Source organism: Lepidothrix coronata, unplaced genomic scaffold (assembly GCF_001604755.1).
Source record: "Lepidothrix coronata isolate B3197 unplaced genomic scaffold, Lepidothrix_coronata-1.0 Scaffold285, whole genome shotgun sequence".
Lineage (NCBI taxonomy): Eukaryota > Metazoa > Chordata > Aves > Passeriformes > Pipridae > Lepidothrix > Lepidothrix coronata.
Genome location: NW_016690465.1, coordinates 277181 through 295665, shown reverse-complemented (window position 1 = coordinate 295665; position 18485 = coordinate 277181). Strand labels below are relative to the sequence as shown.

The 18485-nt window shown below is 51.9% G+C and overlaps 1 protein-coding gene across 1 annotated transcript in view; it reads left to right on the top strand.

Moving 5' to 3' along the window:
• MAP4 (microtubule associated protein 4) overlaps window positions 1-15257 on the top strand; it is a 133080-nt gene extending 117823 nt beyond the window's left edge. The window contains exons 13-20 of the mRNA XM_017836828.1: window positions 2991-3091; window positions 3935-4144; window positions 5707-5884; window positions 9548-9607; window positions 10145-10467; window positions 12320-12448; window positions 13972-14162; window positions 15233-15257. Coding sequence (XP_017692317.1) covers window positions 2991-3091; window positions 3935-4144; window positions 5707-5884; window positions 9548-9607; window positions 10145-10467; window positions 12320-12448; window positions 13972-14162; window positions 15233-15257 — 1217 coding nt within the window. The remainder of the gene's footprint in view (window positions 1-2990; window positions 3092-3934; window positions 4145-5706; window positions 5885-9547; window positions 9608-10144; window positions 10468-12319; window positions 12449-13971; window positions 14163-15232) is intronic.
• Window positions 15258-18485: the final 3228 nt, after the last annotated feature.

The window sequence follows — 18485 nt, the reverse complement described above, 5'->3', positions numbered from 1 at the left end:
TCCTTCAAGCCCCTTTCCCTCAGGAGTAATTCAATTCCAGGTGCTGACTCAGCTCAGCTGAATTTTCCCCCTCACCGAACACCAGGAGGAGCAGGAGGAGCCCGGCCCCTGCTACAGCTCCCAACAAAATGCCTTTGAAATATCTCTCAGGGGGTTGTTGCCAAGCTTGGGGGAACAAGCAAACTGAAAAGTCTCTTAAATTATTCTTTCAGACTAATGAACAAATTTGATTAAGGTTTGGCAGCCCTTCCCAGTATTCCCTGTAACTAGGAAATGGTCCCAGTTCTCTGCTCCGCGAACACCCTCGTAATTAAACCATGAATGAAAGCAAATGTCCTGATGAGCACATTGGGTTGGGACTTAAATTGAGGCAAATGACTATCAAACCCCAGAACTACCCTTCTGTAATCCCTGGGGAATTGTACACGGTTGTGTACCCTGGAGTGTCAGAGGCTGTGAGAGAAGGAGCCTAAATTACGGCTCCTGAAGGAGGGAAGTTCCCTACCCTGCTCCCCTGGATTTATTATTGTTATCATCATCATCATCATCATCATCATCATCATCATCTAGGTTCATAAAGTCCCAGAATGGCTTGGGTTTGGGAAGGGACCTTAAAGATCATCTCATTCCACCCCCTGCCAGCCCAGGTTGCTCCAAGCCCCGTCCAACCTGGCCTTGGACACTTCCAGGGATGGGGCAGCCACAGCTTCTCTGGGCAACCTGTGCCAGGGCCTCCCCACCCTCCCAGCCAACGATTCCTTCCCAATATCCCACCTATCCCTGCCCTCTGGCAGTGGGAAGCCATTCCCCCTTGGCCTGCCCTTTTTCTAATTCACTTTCTATTAACATGAAATCCCGTGAAATTCAGATTGGCTCAGAAAGTGTGGAAGTTTAAATCCTGAACCTTTGGAAGCTGAGGGTTTTGAGGAGCATTCCCTGAGCCAGTGAATTCGTGGTGTGGGTGCTGTGCTTTATCATCAGCAGGAGGTTTAGTGTTGCTGCTGAATTAGCTGAAATAATTAATGACAGGCAGTACCTGAAAGGTAAATTCCAGCAGAGGGAAAGGCACCTTGATGTCGGGGATGTTTGAGGCTGGCAGGATTCCAGTGGAGCAATTCCTGGGAGCAGGGAGAGGGGAATGGACGGGAGGTTGTTGTTGAGAACCACTGACAACAACTGCTCCTCCTGGCCCTGCTGTGGGTGGAGCTGACAGGTGAAATGGGGGAGAACATGAAGGGTTATTGAAATGCAGGGGAGAAACCAAGCAGAGAGGAGCCAGGACAGGTTAGCTCCAAAAACAAGGGGTTTTCCAGGTGAACATGGATAATTCTTCAGAATTTGAATATATATAAATATATATATATATAGTTTGTATGTCTGTAAATATATAAATATATGTGTTTTGAATCAAACACATGTCCAGGCCATACATTTTGCTCCTTTTTTTTTTTCCTTCCCAAGCCTTTTTTGTGTGTCCAGGATGCTCAACCCAGCACTGCAAAACTTAGAAGATAAATGGATAGGAAGAGGCTGATGCAATGGAAGGGAAAAAAGGCTCCTGAACTTCTCCTGGAGTCAGGGAAATAAATAATAACAACAGCCAGCCCATCCTGCTGGGGTGGGTGGAAGGGACAGCTTGATTTTATTTGCTGGTTGGTACCAGAATTGAGATACCCCTGTCAAGACTGACAAGCAAGAAAATGTGAAATATAAATAGTAATTTCGGAAAGATCTGGAAAACAACTTGTTTACTGTTGGAGTTGTCACTGTGTGCTCTGGTGGGCCCTCAGTGTGTCACAGTCTGTTGGGTGGTTATAAAAAGCCCCATCCAGCACAGATAACACTTGGATTTAATCCCCAGATGATGGGGGGGGTGTGCAGGAATTTGGGATGGGTTGTTTGCGCCTTCCTAAAATCCCAATGCCCCTGGAATTGCAGGGGAAGGGAGCCCAGAGCAGTGCAGCTGCTCAGCAACACCACTGGGAACTGGGGGTTAAAGCCATTTATAGGGAATCTGGGACAGGGGTTTCCACACTAACAAGGGTCAGTGGGATCCACGTGTGTTGGACTGGGAGCTCCGTGTTCCTGCTTCCCTGGAAGTCCTGGAATACACTTCCAGGGATCCAGGGGCAGCCACAGCTTCTCTGGGCAACCTGTGCCAGGGCCTCCCCACCCTCACACTCAGGAATTCCTTCCCAATATCCATCTCTCCCTGCCCTCTGGCAGTTAAAGCCATTCCCTGTGTCCTGTCCCTCCATCCCTTGTCCCCAGTCCCTCTCCAGCTCTCCTGGAGCCCCTTTAGGCCCTGCCAGGGGCTCTCAGCTCTCCCTGGAGCCTTCTCTTCTCCAGGGGAACCCCCCCAGCTCTCCCAGCCTGGCTCCAGAGCAGAGGGGCTCCAGCCCTGGAGCATCTCTGGGGCCTCCTGCTGTTGTTCCCCAGAGCTGGACTCCCTTTCCCATTTCCCATTTCCCTGTGTGACCTTTCCTGTTGTCAGTCCGTCTCCCTTCGGCTGCCAGGAATCCTCCCTGCTCATGGAGGGCAGGAGAAAGTTCCAGAAGAAGCAGCCCTAACAACAGGGGTAGTTGGAAACAGAACCCCCCTTTGGGATAAGTCGTAGTGTAAAACCTGGAAGAGGTCAGAACTTCACCATTAACATTGCAAGAATTAATTTTAATAGTTTGAAAGGTGGGGAGATTTGCTATTTGAATTAAACCACAGGTTTCCTTCATCTGCTGTCCGGCTTTTCCCACTGGAATAACAGGAGAAATTGGATACTAATGGCATGTGGATGAACCTGTCCCATTACAGGGAAGATCTTTTCTTCCTACAGGAATTCTGGGCTTGGGGAAATTTCCCTGAAATACCAACCTGTAGCTGTCACACTTCTCTCTCCACCTGCTGCTGTGTCGAATCATAGTAAACTAAAAAAACAGATATATGTTATTAAAAAAAAGCTCAAACTTACAAAGTGTCCCTTCCTTCCCCTGCAGTGAAAGCAGAGGAGCCCAAACCAGCGGAAGCTGTGACAGGGAATGACATCACAGCTCCTCCCAACAAGGAGCTTCCTCCCAGCCCGGAGAAGAAGACCAAGGTAGGACCATTCCACGTTCAGTGTCTCCACTTCCATGGGTTTCATTTGCCAGCTTTTCTGCTTCCTCAGCTGTGCCAACCCAGGTTCTGTTTTCTGAGCTCCGCTTGGGAACCCTTTTTCCAGACCAAACCCAGCCAGCCCCAGAGTCACAAACAGCTCAGCCACGTGGCTGAAAGTGCCTTTGATAAATGTGTGGAAAGGTTTATTCCCTTGCACTCTGGGGTTGGGGTAGGAGTAGCAAACACGGAGGATGAACTCCTGCTGCACAGACACTCCCGAGTTGTTTACGACACCTTTATTTGCATTGCAGTGGGCACTGCTGGGATCTGGGGCTCTCTTGTTGCAGAGAGCTCTGCTCCCAGGAGCTTCAAAATGCACCCCCAAATTCCCAGAGGGGTGGGGGGGCCGGGAGCTCTCTGTCCCCTCTGGGGCAGGGGCCGTGTGGCCGCGGGGGTTGATGGGATGAGGATTTAGGGCCCGCAATCCGTGTGTGCCCGTAATTGGAAAGCCGTGCCCTGAGTCCTGCACGTAGGACTGGAGGCCAGGAACACCCAATTACTAATCCCAGCTTTACCAGCCATTCCTTCTGTTGCTTCTGATGCTGCTGGAATAAATCCTGCTGGTTTGGGGTTGGCTGGCAGGACCCCCCCTGCCCCGAGGCCCCGCTGCGCTCGGCTCTTTGCTGCGCTCAGAAAACAGAAAGCTGATTGTCGTTATCGTTTGTTTCCTTTGAAACACCACCTTTATGTTCTCGCAGCTCGATGTTTTGGTTCACAATGCGCTTTTTTTTGTTGTATTCCTTCGGTTTTTACCCCGGATTTTGCTTTCTGGCCCCACCCAAAGCCCTCTGCATCCACCTCCTCTCCAAAGCCGGCAGCAGCGAAGGCCAAGCCCTCGGCCACCACCAGCCCCAAGCGCCCGGGCTCGGCCACCTCAGGCCCAAACAAAAAAGCCACGAGCCCGACTGCAGGTCCTGCAGCCAGCACTGCCAAACGCCCCGGCACCAGCACCACCCGTCCCTCCTCCTTAGCTGCAAAAGAGACTAAACCAAAGGTAAGAACCGACCTGCTCTGCTGGGGGAGCTCCCAGGGCTCGTGGACGTGGGAAATGACCAGCTCTCCCCAGCAGTCAGAGCAGAATTCCCGTGCCAGTCAGGGGAGGATAAGGTCAGGATGGTCATTCAGTGTGTGAGGAGCTGCAGGGTTCTTGGGAGCAGCTTCCATTAACCCATGGATGGCATCAGGTCCCAGGCACTGAGCTGTGGCATCACAGAGGCCAATTAAACTTGACTGGTGAACTGCCATGAATCACAGAATCCCAGGATGGTTTGGGTGGGAAGGGACCTTAAAGATCATCCATTCCACCCCCTGCCCTGGGCAGGGACACCTCCCACCAGCCCAGGTTGCTCCAAGCCCCGTCCAACCTGGCCTTGGGCACTTCCAGGGATGGGGCATCCACAGCTTCTCTGGGCAACCTGTGCCAGGGCCTGCCCACCCTCACAGGGAAGACTTTCTTCTCAATAAAACTCTTAAATCCAGACAAGAACATGAGAAAACTGATTGGAGACCTTTGATATTCATATCAAGGGGAAACAAATCCATTTGAGCACTCCAGTGTTTCCCACTGGGTGTCTCCGTGTGATGCCTGGTCACTGGAAGAGCTGCACAAAGAAAACTGATAACACTTCTGTGCTGAGGAAATGCTGGGGATCGGTGATTCCCCAAGAACAGAAGATTCATGGGCAGTTCTTAGTGTTCATCTTCCAGCTGAAATAGGAAATCCATGTGTTAGGAATGGGAGGTGTCCCTTGAATCTTCCCTGTGTTAACTTGTGATCTTATAGAGAAGAATTCAGGTTTAAAAGGGAATGTTAAAATCAATTTCAGAAGCTTCACTGATGGCTAAATGCCACCATTTCTGCCATATTAAGCTTAAATAGCTGCATTTGAGTGTCTTTTAGAACTAAGTAAAGTTAGCAGGGAGGGTATGAAAGCCCAGGTGTAAATCTGTGCTTTTCTCTGAGCCAGCATCTTTGGTTTGGCTCAAGTTTTCCCATCATTCTGAATCCCTTTTTGATAAAATCAGACTCTCATCTGACTTGTTTGCTCACATTAATTCAGTATTTTCATACTTCAGACACAAGGCAGTTGCCAAACTTACCAGGGAGAGGGAGGAAACCAGGGACAGTTTTCCAAGTGAGGGATGAGCCACAGACACCCAATTCTCATGTCCCCAGTGTTTCAATAAACTCCAGCTTAGCTCAGGAAGCATTCCTGCTCATGGAGGGCAGGGATCTCTCCCAGGAGTGTTGATAGTGGACAGATATGTTCCATTTTGTCCAGAAATCCAAACCTCCTTCACAGCCGTCAGTGCTGGACCAGCCCCGGGTGGAATCTGCTCCTCCACGGGGTCTGTGCTCCGTGTTCTCCACTCAACACAGTCACTTCTGCTCATCTTAATTATATTTTAATTTGCATTATAACCTCTCAGCCGTGCCAAGCTTAAGTGCTTAAGACTGTAAAGGATTTCAGTTTATTTCAGCCTTTTCTGTGGCGCTTTCCCTGCCCTGGCAGTGCTGGTGCAGCACCGGCTCTGACGGCTCCTCCCGGCTTGCAGGTTGCGGATGCGAAGCCCACGGAGAAGAGGAGCTCCCTCTCCAAGCCTCCATCCTCCACCACTCCCAAGACTCCTCTCAAGAGCTCCCCAGCTGCTCCCAAGACCACGGCGGCGTCTCCGGTCACGGCAGCTCCGGCTGCCAAAACCACCTCGGCCGCGACCCCCAAGAGGCCGTCGTGTGAGTGTCCCCTGTCCTGAACTCCTGCCCGAGATGTCCCCTCCCAAGGGCTGCAAGCCTGAGGGGCACCATTTGCTCCCCACAACTCCCTGACAGCAGGGGGGAGCCGGGGGGAGTCGGGCTCTGCTCCCAGGGAACAAGGGGCAGGATGGGAGGGAACGGCCTCCAGCTGTGCCAGGGGAGGGTCAGGCTGGATATTGGAAAATTTCTTTGTGGGAAAGGGCTGCCCAGCTCTCCTGGAGCCCCTTTAGGCCTCAGCTCTCCCTGGAGCCTTCTCTTCTCCAGGGGAACCCCCCCAGCTCTCCCAGCCTGGCTCCAGAGCAGAGGGGCTCCAGCCCTGGGAGCGTCTCCAGGGCCTTCTCTGGGCTCTGGCTGTAGCTCAGACTTTTTCCTCTCCAGGGCTTCCTGTTCCAAACCCAAATCCAAGTGGCCCTCAAGGCCAGCTTGGATGAGCCCTGTGTGATCCAGGGTTAATGCAGTTAGTGAACACACTTGATTTAAGGGATGCTGTTCCCTCTGCATTTGCCACAGAATAAACACTAAAAGCAAATAAAACTTGGGAAAGGAAATCTCCAGGAGAGAACTTGAAACACCCAAACTGGTGCCTCTGAAAACCAAAAAGGGTTCAGCAGAAGTTGAGGGCTTTTTACCAGTGCAGGAAGAATTTGGAGCTGAGATCACATCAGCTCCATCCAAAGGCTGTGTCCCACTCCTGCTGCTGCTGAAGAGGGACCTTCCCACGGGTTCAACGTGAAACACGAGCAGCGTTCCAGGCTCTTGGAAACACGTTCTCACTCGTTTTAATGGAGCTCAGGAGATTCAACGTCAGATAAAATTTGAGTTAAATGATCTCAAGTCTTTTTAAATTACTGGACCCCAGTGGCAAAATTTGCCAATAAATGTGTAAAATGATCCGTGTTGGTTGGTTGGGGCTGTGAATCCCAGAGCTTGGATTCGCAACCCAACGTTCCCAAAGAAATAGTAATGTTTGAGCTGTTTGAGGTTTATTAGGCTTGCTGGCCATCCCAGACTTCATGCTCTGGGGGAAAATATAATTAATCAAGCGTAGAGGAAGTGTTGAACCTTCCAAGAGCCATGTATCCCATCTGATCCCGTGGCCATCCTTGTAAAATTCATTTTGTGTGGTCTTTGAGGCAAAAACCGGGGCCCGGGAACGAGGACTCCGTTCTAATGAGTTCAGTTCATTCCTCCTTCCAAAACTGAGACCCAGACAAAGGGGCGTTCGCTGGTGCCATCTGAAAGGAGACGGAGCCAGCGATGCAGAGCTGCAGGAGGGTTGTTCCAAGAGGCAGGATGTGCAGAGGAAGAGGCTCCGGCACCGGCGAGGGCGGTGGGACGGTGCCAAAGCACAGGGAGAACTGGGTGGGCGAGGGAGAGATGAGGTCAGCTGGAGGAGCTCCAGGGGGAGGCAGAGCTGCCTTGTGTGGGGCTGGGGACGCACGGGGGAGTCAGGAGTGGTGGAAGAAGAGGGGGGTCCTGTGTTGGGTGAGGTGACAGAGGGGTGTGACAGGCTGGAGGGAACCACAGCGGGTCGAACACCACGGCTGGGTTGGGGTGGAGCAGCTGCAGGAAGAGATGGGGATGTGGGAGACCTGGAGCTCTTCTGATCCCAGTTCTGATCAACTCCTTTAGAGGAGGGGGGAGCCCAGGGGGTCGGGCTCTGCTCCCAGGGAACAAGGGACAGCACAAGGGGAAATGGCCTCAAGCCGTGCCAGGGGAGGGTCAGGTTGGATACTGGGGAAATTCCTCCTGGGAAGGGCTGTCCATCAGTGGCAGGGGTGGAGTCCCCATCCCTGGAGGGATTTCAAGGCCCTGTGGATGTGACACGGGGGGACATGGTCAGTGATGGCCTTGGCAGTGCTGGGGAATGGTTGGACTCCATGACCTCAAAGATCCTTTCCAACCTCAGTGATTCCATGAATTTAGCTTCTCATGGCACAGCACTGAGACAGGGAGTAAGTTTGTGGCTAAAAGTGCTGTTTCTGGCTGAAGATGCTCTTTCAGCAGGACATCTGCTCTTGCTTCTCCTGAGTCAGAAGGCAGACACTGCCTTGTGATTCTCTCAGGTTTAGTTGTTGTTCAGGGCTGTGTGTAAGGATGGGTTTGACATTCTGTGGTTTCAGTTTTTCGGGTATGAAATGTCAGTTCACTTCCTCCACTGAAGGGGAGCCACGTGAGGCTGGAGATTTTGATTTTTAATTTTTAGCTTTGTTTTTGGTTTTTGTTCCCCTCCCTGTGGAAATGACTTTTATGTTTGTACAAGACCATGCTCTGTCCTTCCCATCAGGCAAAGATCAGAGTCTTTGCCTGTCATTATTGCCTGTCATTATAGACCATGAGCTTTGTCACTCTCCAGGTTTTCACCATCTCATATCACACAGACAGGAGGGTTCCAGCACTTGTGTCCCCACTGACACAAGCAGAAATAACATCTCTCTCTGTATTAAACATATTCATCCTCTGCCTTTTATATAAAGCTGAGTCTGTTCTGTCCATACAGTTTCCCCAACTGAAGCTGTGGTCTTGAGGAATGAAATTAGGTTGGTTTGACAGGCCCTTTTTTGAAGTGTTTGGTATTAATTATATATCTCTCCTTTAGGCCTTATTAAATTATCCAAATGGGTTTCACTTCATTAGCTGGAATCTTATCTGGGAGGTTTAATTGAGTGCTTTTAGCAAAGTCAGGGTGGAATGATCCGGACTAACTCGGCCTGTAGTTATCTGCCTCTTCCCCTTGGTCTTTTCCATATTGATATTCCATAAATACCCTGCCAGCTGCTGGAGTTTATCTAAAAATATGAGACTTAATGGAAATTAAATACTAAAAAATGAGGGCTTTCATCATTTCTAACTATGATTTTTTTCCATTTGTTGTTTCTTTTCAATGTTGCCTTCCTTTGGCTATTGGAACAAACCCGATTTTACCCAAACTTGCTCATCGCTGATAGTGAAAAACCTACAATTTCATGATCAAAGAGCTCCTTAAAATAAAGTTCTGTTTCCATTTTTCAGTCCGTGATTTTTGCCTTGATCAGTTTTGTGGTTGGTTTTCTTCTGCTTGGGGAAATAGGGATGAATTCCTGGTTTAGGCTGTGCTCTGTAATCAGGTCATGATCGTTGGGCTTTGCCCTAAGGCCTGGCTCAGTTTAGGGATTGATTTTTGGGTTTATACAATTAAAATAGGGACCAAAATACGTGCAATAACTTCTGTGCAAGAAAATTGGCACAGGGTAGGTCTGGTCTGGCAATGAGAGCAAGGTTAGAGAAGGACAAATGTGGGGTTGCTTTTGCTGTTGAGTAAAGAAAGGAAATGTGTTCTGGCAGGTTTTTTTGTTTGTTTGGGGTTTTTTTTTTAAGAAATAAAGGTGGGGCAGGATTAAAATAACCTCAGTGAGTGCTGTCAGATTGAGAGAGTTATTTTAAGAAAAAACAAAATGTAACCCATTCCCCAGGTGTGTTCCATCTTGGAATGATGGTCCTTTTACATTAATTGATCCTTTGGCCAGAATATCCAAGTGGGTTCTGCTGTCAGGAGGAGGAAGCCAGGCAGGTGTTCAAACAGGGCAGTTAATTTTTGGGATGATTCCAGACTTCATCTGGATCCTGCCCTGAAATCCTGACCACTGTGTTCTGTGTTGGCAGCAATCAAAACCGACGGGAAGCCGGCGGAGGCCAAGAAGACCTTGGCAAAGTCTCCATCAGGTAATGCTCAGTTTCCCTCTAATCCTGGAGTTATGGGATCATCAGGCTTGGAAGAACCCTCTAAGACCATTGATCATTTCCCCAGCACTGCCAAGGCCACCCATGTCCCCAGGTGCCACATCCACAGGGCTTTGAAATCCCTCCAGGGATGGGACTCCCTCCCTGCCCTGGGCAGCTGTGCCAGGGCTGGACAGCTCTTCCCAGGAGGATTTTTCTTGGTGTCCAACCTAAACCTGCCCTGGCACAACTTGTAGCCATTTCCTCGGTCTAAATCAAACCCCCTCGTTTGGGGCTGGGGTGATTAAGGAGGTCTCTGTAAATCTCTGGGAAGTGTCCAAGGCCGGGTTGGACGGGGCTTGGAGCAGCCTGGGACGCTGGAAGGTGTCCCTGCCCATGGCCGGGGGTGGGACTGGATGGGCTTTGAGGTCCCTCCCAACCCAAGCCCTCCTGGGATGCTGTGACTCCGAGGGGGTGGGTACAAGCAGCCTCTGACCCGTGTGTTCCCCCTTCCCTCCGCCATCCCCGTGCCACCCGCAGCGGACTCGAGCCGCCCCAAGAGCGCGGCCGGCAATGCCACCAAGAGCAGCGCCACCACTCCTTCCACCGCGGCCTCCAGCACTCCCAGCGTGCCCGGGGCGGCCACCAGTCGCCCCAAACCCAAGGCTGCCGCATCCAAACCCACCTCGACCTCCGCCGCCTCCGCGGACGCTAAAAAACCCCCCGCCAAGGCCCCCGGCAAGCCCAGCTCCGCGGCCAAGCCGCCCCGGCCCAGCAGCAGCGCCTCCGCCCCCGACCTGAAGAACGTGCGCTCCAAGGTGGGCTCCACGGACAACATCAAGCACCAGCCCGGCGGGGGGAAGGTGAGTGCCGGGCCCCGCCGTGGCCCCGCGCGGCGCCGGGCGCTCCTCGCTGACCGCGGTGGCTGTGCCCTCACTGCTCTCCTCGCTCGCGCTCTGCAGAGCTCCTCTCTGGGGTCTGGGGTGGCATTAACCAGGTGGTGGGAGTGTGCAGAAGGAATCCGCCTCAGGGCCACCCGGGGTTTGCTGGGGCACGTGCGGGAACCCAGGACCCCGGTCCTGTTTTCCTGCCGTACGTCCTGACACAGGAACTCGGTGTTGAACGCCCCCAGTCTTGTCTGTGTTCCAAACCTTGGCCTTGGGACAGAGGAATCCAGTCTGCTGAGTGGTACAGAAGGGGGAGTAGTGCACTGGGATGAAGGAAACCTGGATTCAGGAGCAAGTTCCACAGCACCTTTCCCGTGTTTAACAGGCCCAAAGCCAACATGAAACGGGTCTGTTTGGCTCACCCGTGGTGGCCACAAGGAGAGGGCAGTGCTGAAGAGGCATGTACAGAGCTAGAACACAGGGCTCTCGATGCCTCTTAGTGCTCTAAATTACGTGGTGAAACCAAGAATACCTGCCATGGAAATAAGGAAGGTTTGGGGACAGACCTGCAGCCTCTTCTGAGGTTTAAATAATGTGGCTGCAGAACCATCAAACCTTGATGAGCTGTTGTATAACCCCCATCTTGGCCTGGCCAAAAGTGTTGACAGCACTCAGAGGGCTTTTAATTCCCACCCAGAGGGATTTACCCCCTTTGCTGCAGCCTGTGGTGCTGAATAACTCTGCACAGAACTTCCATGGGCTGCCAGGGGAGCGCGTTCCGTGCTGGGACCTCAGTGTGCTCCCAGGCACAGGAAAGTCAAGGGCACTCCTGGGCTGGCTGTGTGTCCCAGACAGCATCGATACCACATGGATTTACCCTCAGTCAGGACTGCCTTGGTGGTGATCTCACAGCACAGCCCTCCCTGGGTCAGCTTGAGGGACTCGATTTTCACGTTCCATTGCACTGTCCTTGATTTTCTGAATATTTTCATAGAATTATTAAATTCAAACAATTTTATTTTTAAGCAAATTGTCCTTTTCATAGTCTGATTTATGCTGAGGTGGTTTTTAGAGTCTGAGGATGCTGTCATTGCTCAGGGGTTTTTTTGTTTACTGGTCTGTAAGTTAGTGAAATACAAAATTCATGCTGAGCCCCCCCCCAAGAAATGCAGGTTCTGCTGCACCTCCCTGGATCTAGATTAGCAAAAGAATGGATATTTCCAGGTGGTTGCTGAATTTTTATGAAACCTCTAATTTTTCCTTCCATTTTTTGCTCAGCTGGACTCACTTAGTCCACCTGCATTTTTTAGATAAAAACTAAATCAGCTGCTGGGCTCCAGGACTGAGTCAAGTCTGTGTGGGTGGAATCCCAACTGGAAGCACAGCATGTGTGTGTCCAGCAGAGCTCCAGGAGCTCCAAGGCAGAGGCAATCCAGGGATGTCTTTGCCTCCAGGATCTTCATCATGTCCTCCCTGTGAAGGAGCTGCTCCTGCACTGCTGCCGTTGGGCTCCTAAAAGATCTGGGTTGATTTTTTGGCAGGACGTAAGTGCCGGGGTCACTTGGAACCTGCCAACGCGATCCCAAGGAAGGGGCACCAGGAGCTTTTTGAGACATGGAGAACAGGGTGCCTGTGCCACCCCATGCCTGAGTGGTGTTGCTTCCCTCCCATCCTGGGTGTGGGATTGTCCTTTGCCTGGGAACTGGAGTGTGCAGGAGGCTCTCCTGGGTCACCCGCTCCGTGAGGTCTCCCCGGGCAGCTCCTGTTCCCACCCCCTGCCCACACTTCTGCTTTTGCTGGTTGAAATCACCCGTTTGTCTCCATCCAGGGGAAAGTAGAGAAAAGGCCCGACCCAGCCGCCGCCGCGCCCAGGCCCGAGCCCAGCGCGGGCACTAAAGTGGCTCCTCCCAAAACAGCCGTATCAAAAGAGGGGGTCCCCAAACAGCCCAATGGGAAAGTGAGTTCCTTTCACGCTTTTCTCTTGGGGGAGATGAAGGAAAAAGCGTTTCCATTTGGAGTCACCCTCCCTTCTCTTCAGCTCTTCTCTCTGTCCTGTCGGTGTCACTGTTCCTTGCACGGACACTCTTCCCGGTCTTTGTCCTACACCCCGAGATGTTCCCAGGGAAGCACCTTCAGGGCTCTCTCTGGAGGGACCTTCTCCACTCCTGCTGGGAATGTTTGCAGAGCAGAGCTCTCCAGTTTGAGGTTGATACAGGCTTAACTTTGAGCCACTTCAAACCAGTTCTTCCTACGGAGAACCAGTTTGTAACCAGGCAGGGTTTTAGTTCAGAGCTGCTTCTCTTAAGATGGTGGAATATTAAGGAATTCATCTTTCCTGCAATATTCCAGACCCAGTTGTTTTCAAACTCTGTAACTCCATGGATTAGGCCACCACCACTTGATGGGTTAGCCCAAAGCTGGCGTGACACGGTGTTCCAGCACGAGGGAGGGGGGTGAGGTGGGAGTGCTGCAGTTTAATTCCAGTATTACCAGGCAGAGCCTATTCAGGAATGACCAGGATTTGTACCTCTGGAGGAGTCAGTCACACACTCCATGGCACGAGTTTTTAGAGCTGCCCTTGCCCTGAATCCAGCCTTTCTGAATGGCCAAGGAGCTTTGGGAAGCTGCTCAAGTGAGAATGCTCTGGGGATTCCTTTTGTGCTCTGAGTTTATCACCTCTCTCTGGGAAGCAGGGCACAGCTTCTGCCCTGTTCTGTGCTGTGGGAAGTAACTCCCAGACTAAACACGTGTTGTAACTAACCTTTGTAAACACGGGCCTGTCGCTCTAACTCAGCTCCTGCTCTGTGAGTGAAGCTCACTTAGCTACTCCTTCTGTATTACAAAAATCACAGGATCAATCACTGAAGTTGGAAAAGCCCTCTGAGCTCGAGTCCAACCATCGGCCCAGCACTGCAAGGCCACCACTGACCACGTCCCCAAGTCCAAAGCACTTTAATTTAAAGGAGAAACAATTTAATTCACGTGTGGTCTGATGTAATTTAACCCAAGGTTTGACCACCTTTGTCAGGAAAACCTTTCTCAGCCCATGGGGCTTCACTGCCTGGGGGTTTGAGAGATGTTATCCAGGACTGGAGCCCACCCAGGAGCAGACCCTGAGCAGTTCATTCAGTGCTGGCCCCGTGGCTCCCGGGCAGCCGGGCTGGCTCTCCCTGCTCCAGGGAAGCTCCCACTAGAAATATCCTGGGAAGCTCCGGGGGGACGTGGGCAATCCCATCCCTTGGGGCAGGCGGGTCCGTGGGGCCCGTGGAGCAGCGTTTTCACCTCATGCTCTGGCACTAACACTGTCTGTGCAGGCTCTTGTCCTTCACTTCTCTCACTCTCCTCAGTCGCTTCCACCCCTGGCACTGAGTCGGGCTGAGTTCCCAGGGCTCCTGTTCCCCGTGTCAGAGCCCCCCCTGCCATATGACAACTCTAACCAGTCCTCTCCCTTGTGTTGTTTTCCATTCTGTGACGTTCCAGGTCCAGATAGTCTCCAAAAAAGCGAACTACAGCCATGTTCAGTCCAAGTGTGGTTCCAAGGACAATATTAAGCATGTCCCTGGAGGTGGGAATGTAAGTATGGGCTCTGGGCAAGCTGTCTGTCTACTAACTCCTTCTCTTGTACCATGTTGTTGTGTCACTCTCAAGAATGCTCTGTTGGAGGCACAAAGGTGTGGCAGAGTCTCAGGGCTCCTGGAAACAAGGCAGGCTGAAGAATTGTTTAATTTTCCCTTGGGATGCCAGGATGAGCGTGAGTGTCTCGTTCCATAGTGCTCCAGCTACACCTGACCTGCTTCTCACCTGGTTTATGGGTTGTTCGTGGCCAAATGGAGGATGTTCACATCACTGACCCCAGGAGTTATCTCCCCATGGATCCCAGGAGTTAATTCCCCATGGATCCCAGGAGTTATCTCCCCATGGATCCCAGGAGTTAACTCCCCATGGATCCCAGGAGTTAACTCCCCATGGATCCCAGGAGTTAACTCCCCATGGATCCCAGGAGGTAACTCCCCATGGATCCCAGGAGTTAGCGCTCCCTGGATTCCCTCTGCAGGCAGTGGAGGCACCTCCTCATCCCACTGACCTACTGCAGATGTTTGATTTTTCAACTCAAATTCATTATGGCCTGGAAGTGCCTGCTGCCCTTCCCTGGCTCACAGCTCCAGCTGGAGCCAGACTCATTTCACTTCTTGTTTCACTAAAAGGACTTTGAAACAGGAAAAGACTCAGGGACTTAACCTTTGAGCTGCGATTAATTTCTAAATTTAAAGGCTGCTGGTGTCTCTGGCTGCAGAGCTGAGCTCGTTAAAATAGAAAGTTAATCTGGTGGTGTCTGCGACTTGGTTTGGGGTGTGAGAGCCTGAAAGGGTCTGGCAGGAAAACCAGGTTAACTCTGTGGATCCTAAAGCCTGGGAGAGCATGAGTTTAGTTTGGTGGCTCATTCCGTGGGGGCAGATCTGTGCTGCCTCGAACCTGTGCTGGGTTTGCTCAGGGGCAGTTTCAGAAACACAAAGTTTGGGTGGTTTCAGAGACACTGAAGTATTTAAGCCCAGGGGAGCTTGTTCCATAGGTGTTGAAATATTCCGTGTTCCTGAGGAGTGATGTCCCAGAGTGTCTGGTTGGAGTTAGTGACACTGCTCAGGACCTGGCTGTGGGGACAGCTGTGGGCCATTTTTCCTGGGAAATCCATGCCCAGATGGTTGAACCTTTGCAGGACTGATTTTCCCTCAGATTTTTGCAGGAGGGAACCAGATGAGGGTCCTTAAGGAGCTGGTTCCCTCCAGGGTGGTCAGAGCCTGGTGGTCACTGTGGTGGTCACTGCACGAGGCCTCCCTTCCCACAGAGCCACTGGGCACACCCTCTGCCCCCCTCCTGCCTGGGGCTTTGGCATTTGCCTTTCCCAGCTGACATTTCTCATTTGGTGCTTCCATGACCTGCTTGGTGCCTGTGGGGGAGTTTCCCCTGGAAATGCTCCCACAGGAGGCTCTGGGAAGCTGCTGGGGAGACCCTCGTGCCAGCTGGGTGCCCTCGTGGTGTTTTCCAGCCTGGACATTCCCGGTCCTGCTGCGTCCCCTGGGTTTGTCTCCCCTGGGTTTGTCCCCCAGGTGTGGCACAGGCTGTTCCAGAGCTGGTGCTCGGTGGCAGAAGTGCCTTTGGCCACTCTGGTGACAGTTTTTGGGACAGCTGGTGCCGTTTCCCTGCCCCTGCACTCCAAGGAACTGTGTTTTAGAGGCCACTTCAGTTTTGCCACTCTTACCCCTGACAGCCTTTCAGTGGCCAATGAGCCCACACGTGCTTTTCCTTTTTTCCAGGCTCCCAGGAATGGGATTTAAAAGTGGGGGATATTTTCTTGCTTGATTAACTCCATCAGTGAACTGTTCTTCTGCTCATGAATCACCATCCTGTCCTTCCCTCTTCACTGCCAGACATTCCCAGCCCTGGGGACAAGTGTGTCCCTGCTTCCTTTTCCTCTTCCCCCACACTCTCCTTTCACCACTGCAGTTTTCCTCCTGGATCAGCTACTTAAGCAGCACTTTATTCTGTATTTTCAGAGCAGAAAGCTCATTCCCAGGTTCCAAATGCCCCCAGAGCAGCTCCAGGCAGGCATCCCCAGCCCTGCTGGGATGTGAGTGCCCAGTCTGTCTTCCCAGAAAAACCTTTCCTTTTTACTCATTTTTATATCTTCTCCCTCCCTTTGGGGCACTGTGATCTTAGTGACCTCTCTTCCAAGCTGTTTTCTTGCTCAAATAATTGTGATGATCTCTTCTGGGAGAAGAGATCCCAGTGTTTAATGCCCTGACTTCCCAGTGTTTCATTCCCTGGTGGAAGGTCTGGAAGGTCTGGTCTTTGTGGGCTGTGCCTTCAGTTAAAGCCTGTAGGAATCCTGTGGACAAGGCTTGTGGTTTAGTAGGAAATTATGGTTCAGCTTTAGGGCTGCTCTGGTAGAAGTGATGGACATGGAATCTTGGAGTGTTTGGGGTCAGAAAGGACCTTAAAGCTCATCCCATTCCAGCCCCTGCTATGGACAGGGACACCTCCCACCAGCCCAGGTTGCTCCAAGCCCTGTCCAGCCTGGCCTTGGACACTTCCAGGGCTGGGGCATCATCCCACCACCCTACCCAGGTGGTTCCTGGCTGGGTCTCTGTTTGGGGGCCCATTTTGCCTTCTATACATGGAGGTAATTTCTTCTGCCCTCCGAGATTCCCAAGAACCCATGCCCAAAACCAGCAGCTGTTATTTCTGCTCATGTTCCATGTGCCAGACACAGGAAAGTTTCCTGGGTAAAAGCTTTTGTTGCACTTTAGTATTTCCCCCTCCTGGAACCACAGATTTGTTTAGTTTGGAAAAGACCTCCAAGATCATCCAGTCCAACCTTTGACCAAGGTTTCTCTCTAAAGAAAGCAGTGAAGAGGTGGATTTTGCAAAGTGCAGGTAATGTCTGTGGTGCTGAAGGTTTAAAGGTGATTTGGTGTCCATGTGTTTCTCTGTCCTTTGGCTTGACCTGCTTAGATGGATTGGGAAGTGGTCAGAGATAGAAAACCTAAGAAGAGTTGAGGGTCACACTCCCCATCTGAGCCTCTGTGTCAAACTCTCTGCTCTGGAGTCTGTGTTTGGCTCTGTCAGTGCAATCCCGGGCCTGTAAATGTGTCTCCTGTTGCAAACTCAAGTTGGAAATCCGGCAAGAACTGCCCTTCCATGCAGGTGTGGTGGTTTGGATCTGCTGGGGAGTCCCAGCTGGGTACATCTGTGATGTTGTCAGCTGATAGTATCATGAGTTTAAAATGCATTCAGTGAAATAAATTGAATTTCATCCCAGTCCCAAGCAAGCAAGAACTGCTGATTAAAGCTGTAATTATCAATAAACTCTTGGAGTGGCTGGTGAGTGAATGAGTTCTTGTCACATTCAAAAAAAAGACTTGGATTTTCTCTGCAAACCAATCTGGAGCAGAACTTCCTGAGCACAGAGGGGCCAGCTGGTGGTTGGCAGCCACCAGTCACGACTGGGATTGGGGATTCTCTTGCCATTCCTTCCAAAAACCCCCAGGTTTTTCCCATGGGAAGTTAGAATGTCAACTTGATTAGACCAGATGACCAGAAGTTCCTTCTGGTATAAATTATCTTACATTTGTATGAAGAGAATCTCCACGTGGTTAGACAAAAGTTCATTCTGGAATGGAGGAATTTTCCATCCACCTGCCTCTCTGGGCAACCTGTGCCAGGGCCCCACCACCCTCACAGCCAACAATTCCTTCCCAATATCCCATCTGACCCTGCCCTCTGGCAGTTAAAGCCATTCCCTGTGTCCTGTCCCTCCATGCCTTGTCCCCAGTCCCTCTCCAGCTCTCCTGGAGCCCCTTTAGGCCCTGCCAGGGGCTCTCAGCTCTCCCTGGAGCCTTCTCTTCTCCAGGATGAACAGGATGGTGGAGAGAAAAGGTTGGAGCTGGTGACAGGTCCCTGGCCCTGCAGCAGGGGGTCCCTGCAGAGGTGACATCTGTCCTGGGGGCTGTGGAGCTGCCCAGGCCATGGCTGTGTCCTCAGGGGCAGTGCCAGCACTGGCCAGGAACGGGCTGGGGAACGTGGCAACGGGACTGGCTGTTTATTGGACCCTCTTCCAAGTGCTTGTGTATTCCATGGCTGTGCCATGAGCTCAAGGCCCCCATTTCTGGTCACTGTCCCTCTGTCTGTGTTCTCTGGTCTCAGTTTCTGTCCCCCACGTTAACCCCTCCTGGCCTTTGAGTGACACCAAAGCTGCCGGCGGCGTTTGGCTGGGGATTGGCAGGAGATGGTTCCCAGGGGCTGGGGATCAGCAGGCGATGGTTCTTCCCTGTGGCTGGGGATCAGCAGGAGATGGTTCTTATGGCTGGGGATCAGCAGGAGGTTGTTCCCAGGGGCTGGGGATCAGCAGGAGATGGTTCTTCCCTGTGGCTGGGGATCAGCAGGAGATGGTTCCTATGGCTGGGGATCAGCAGGAGGTTGTTCCCAGGGGCTGGGGA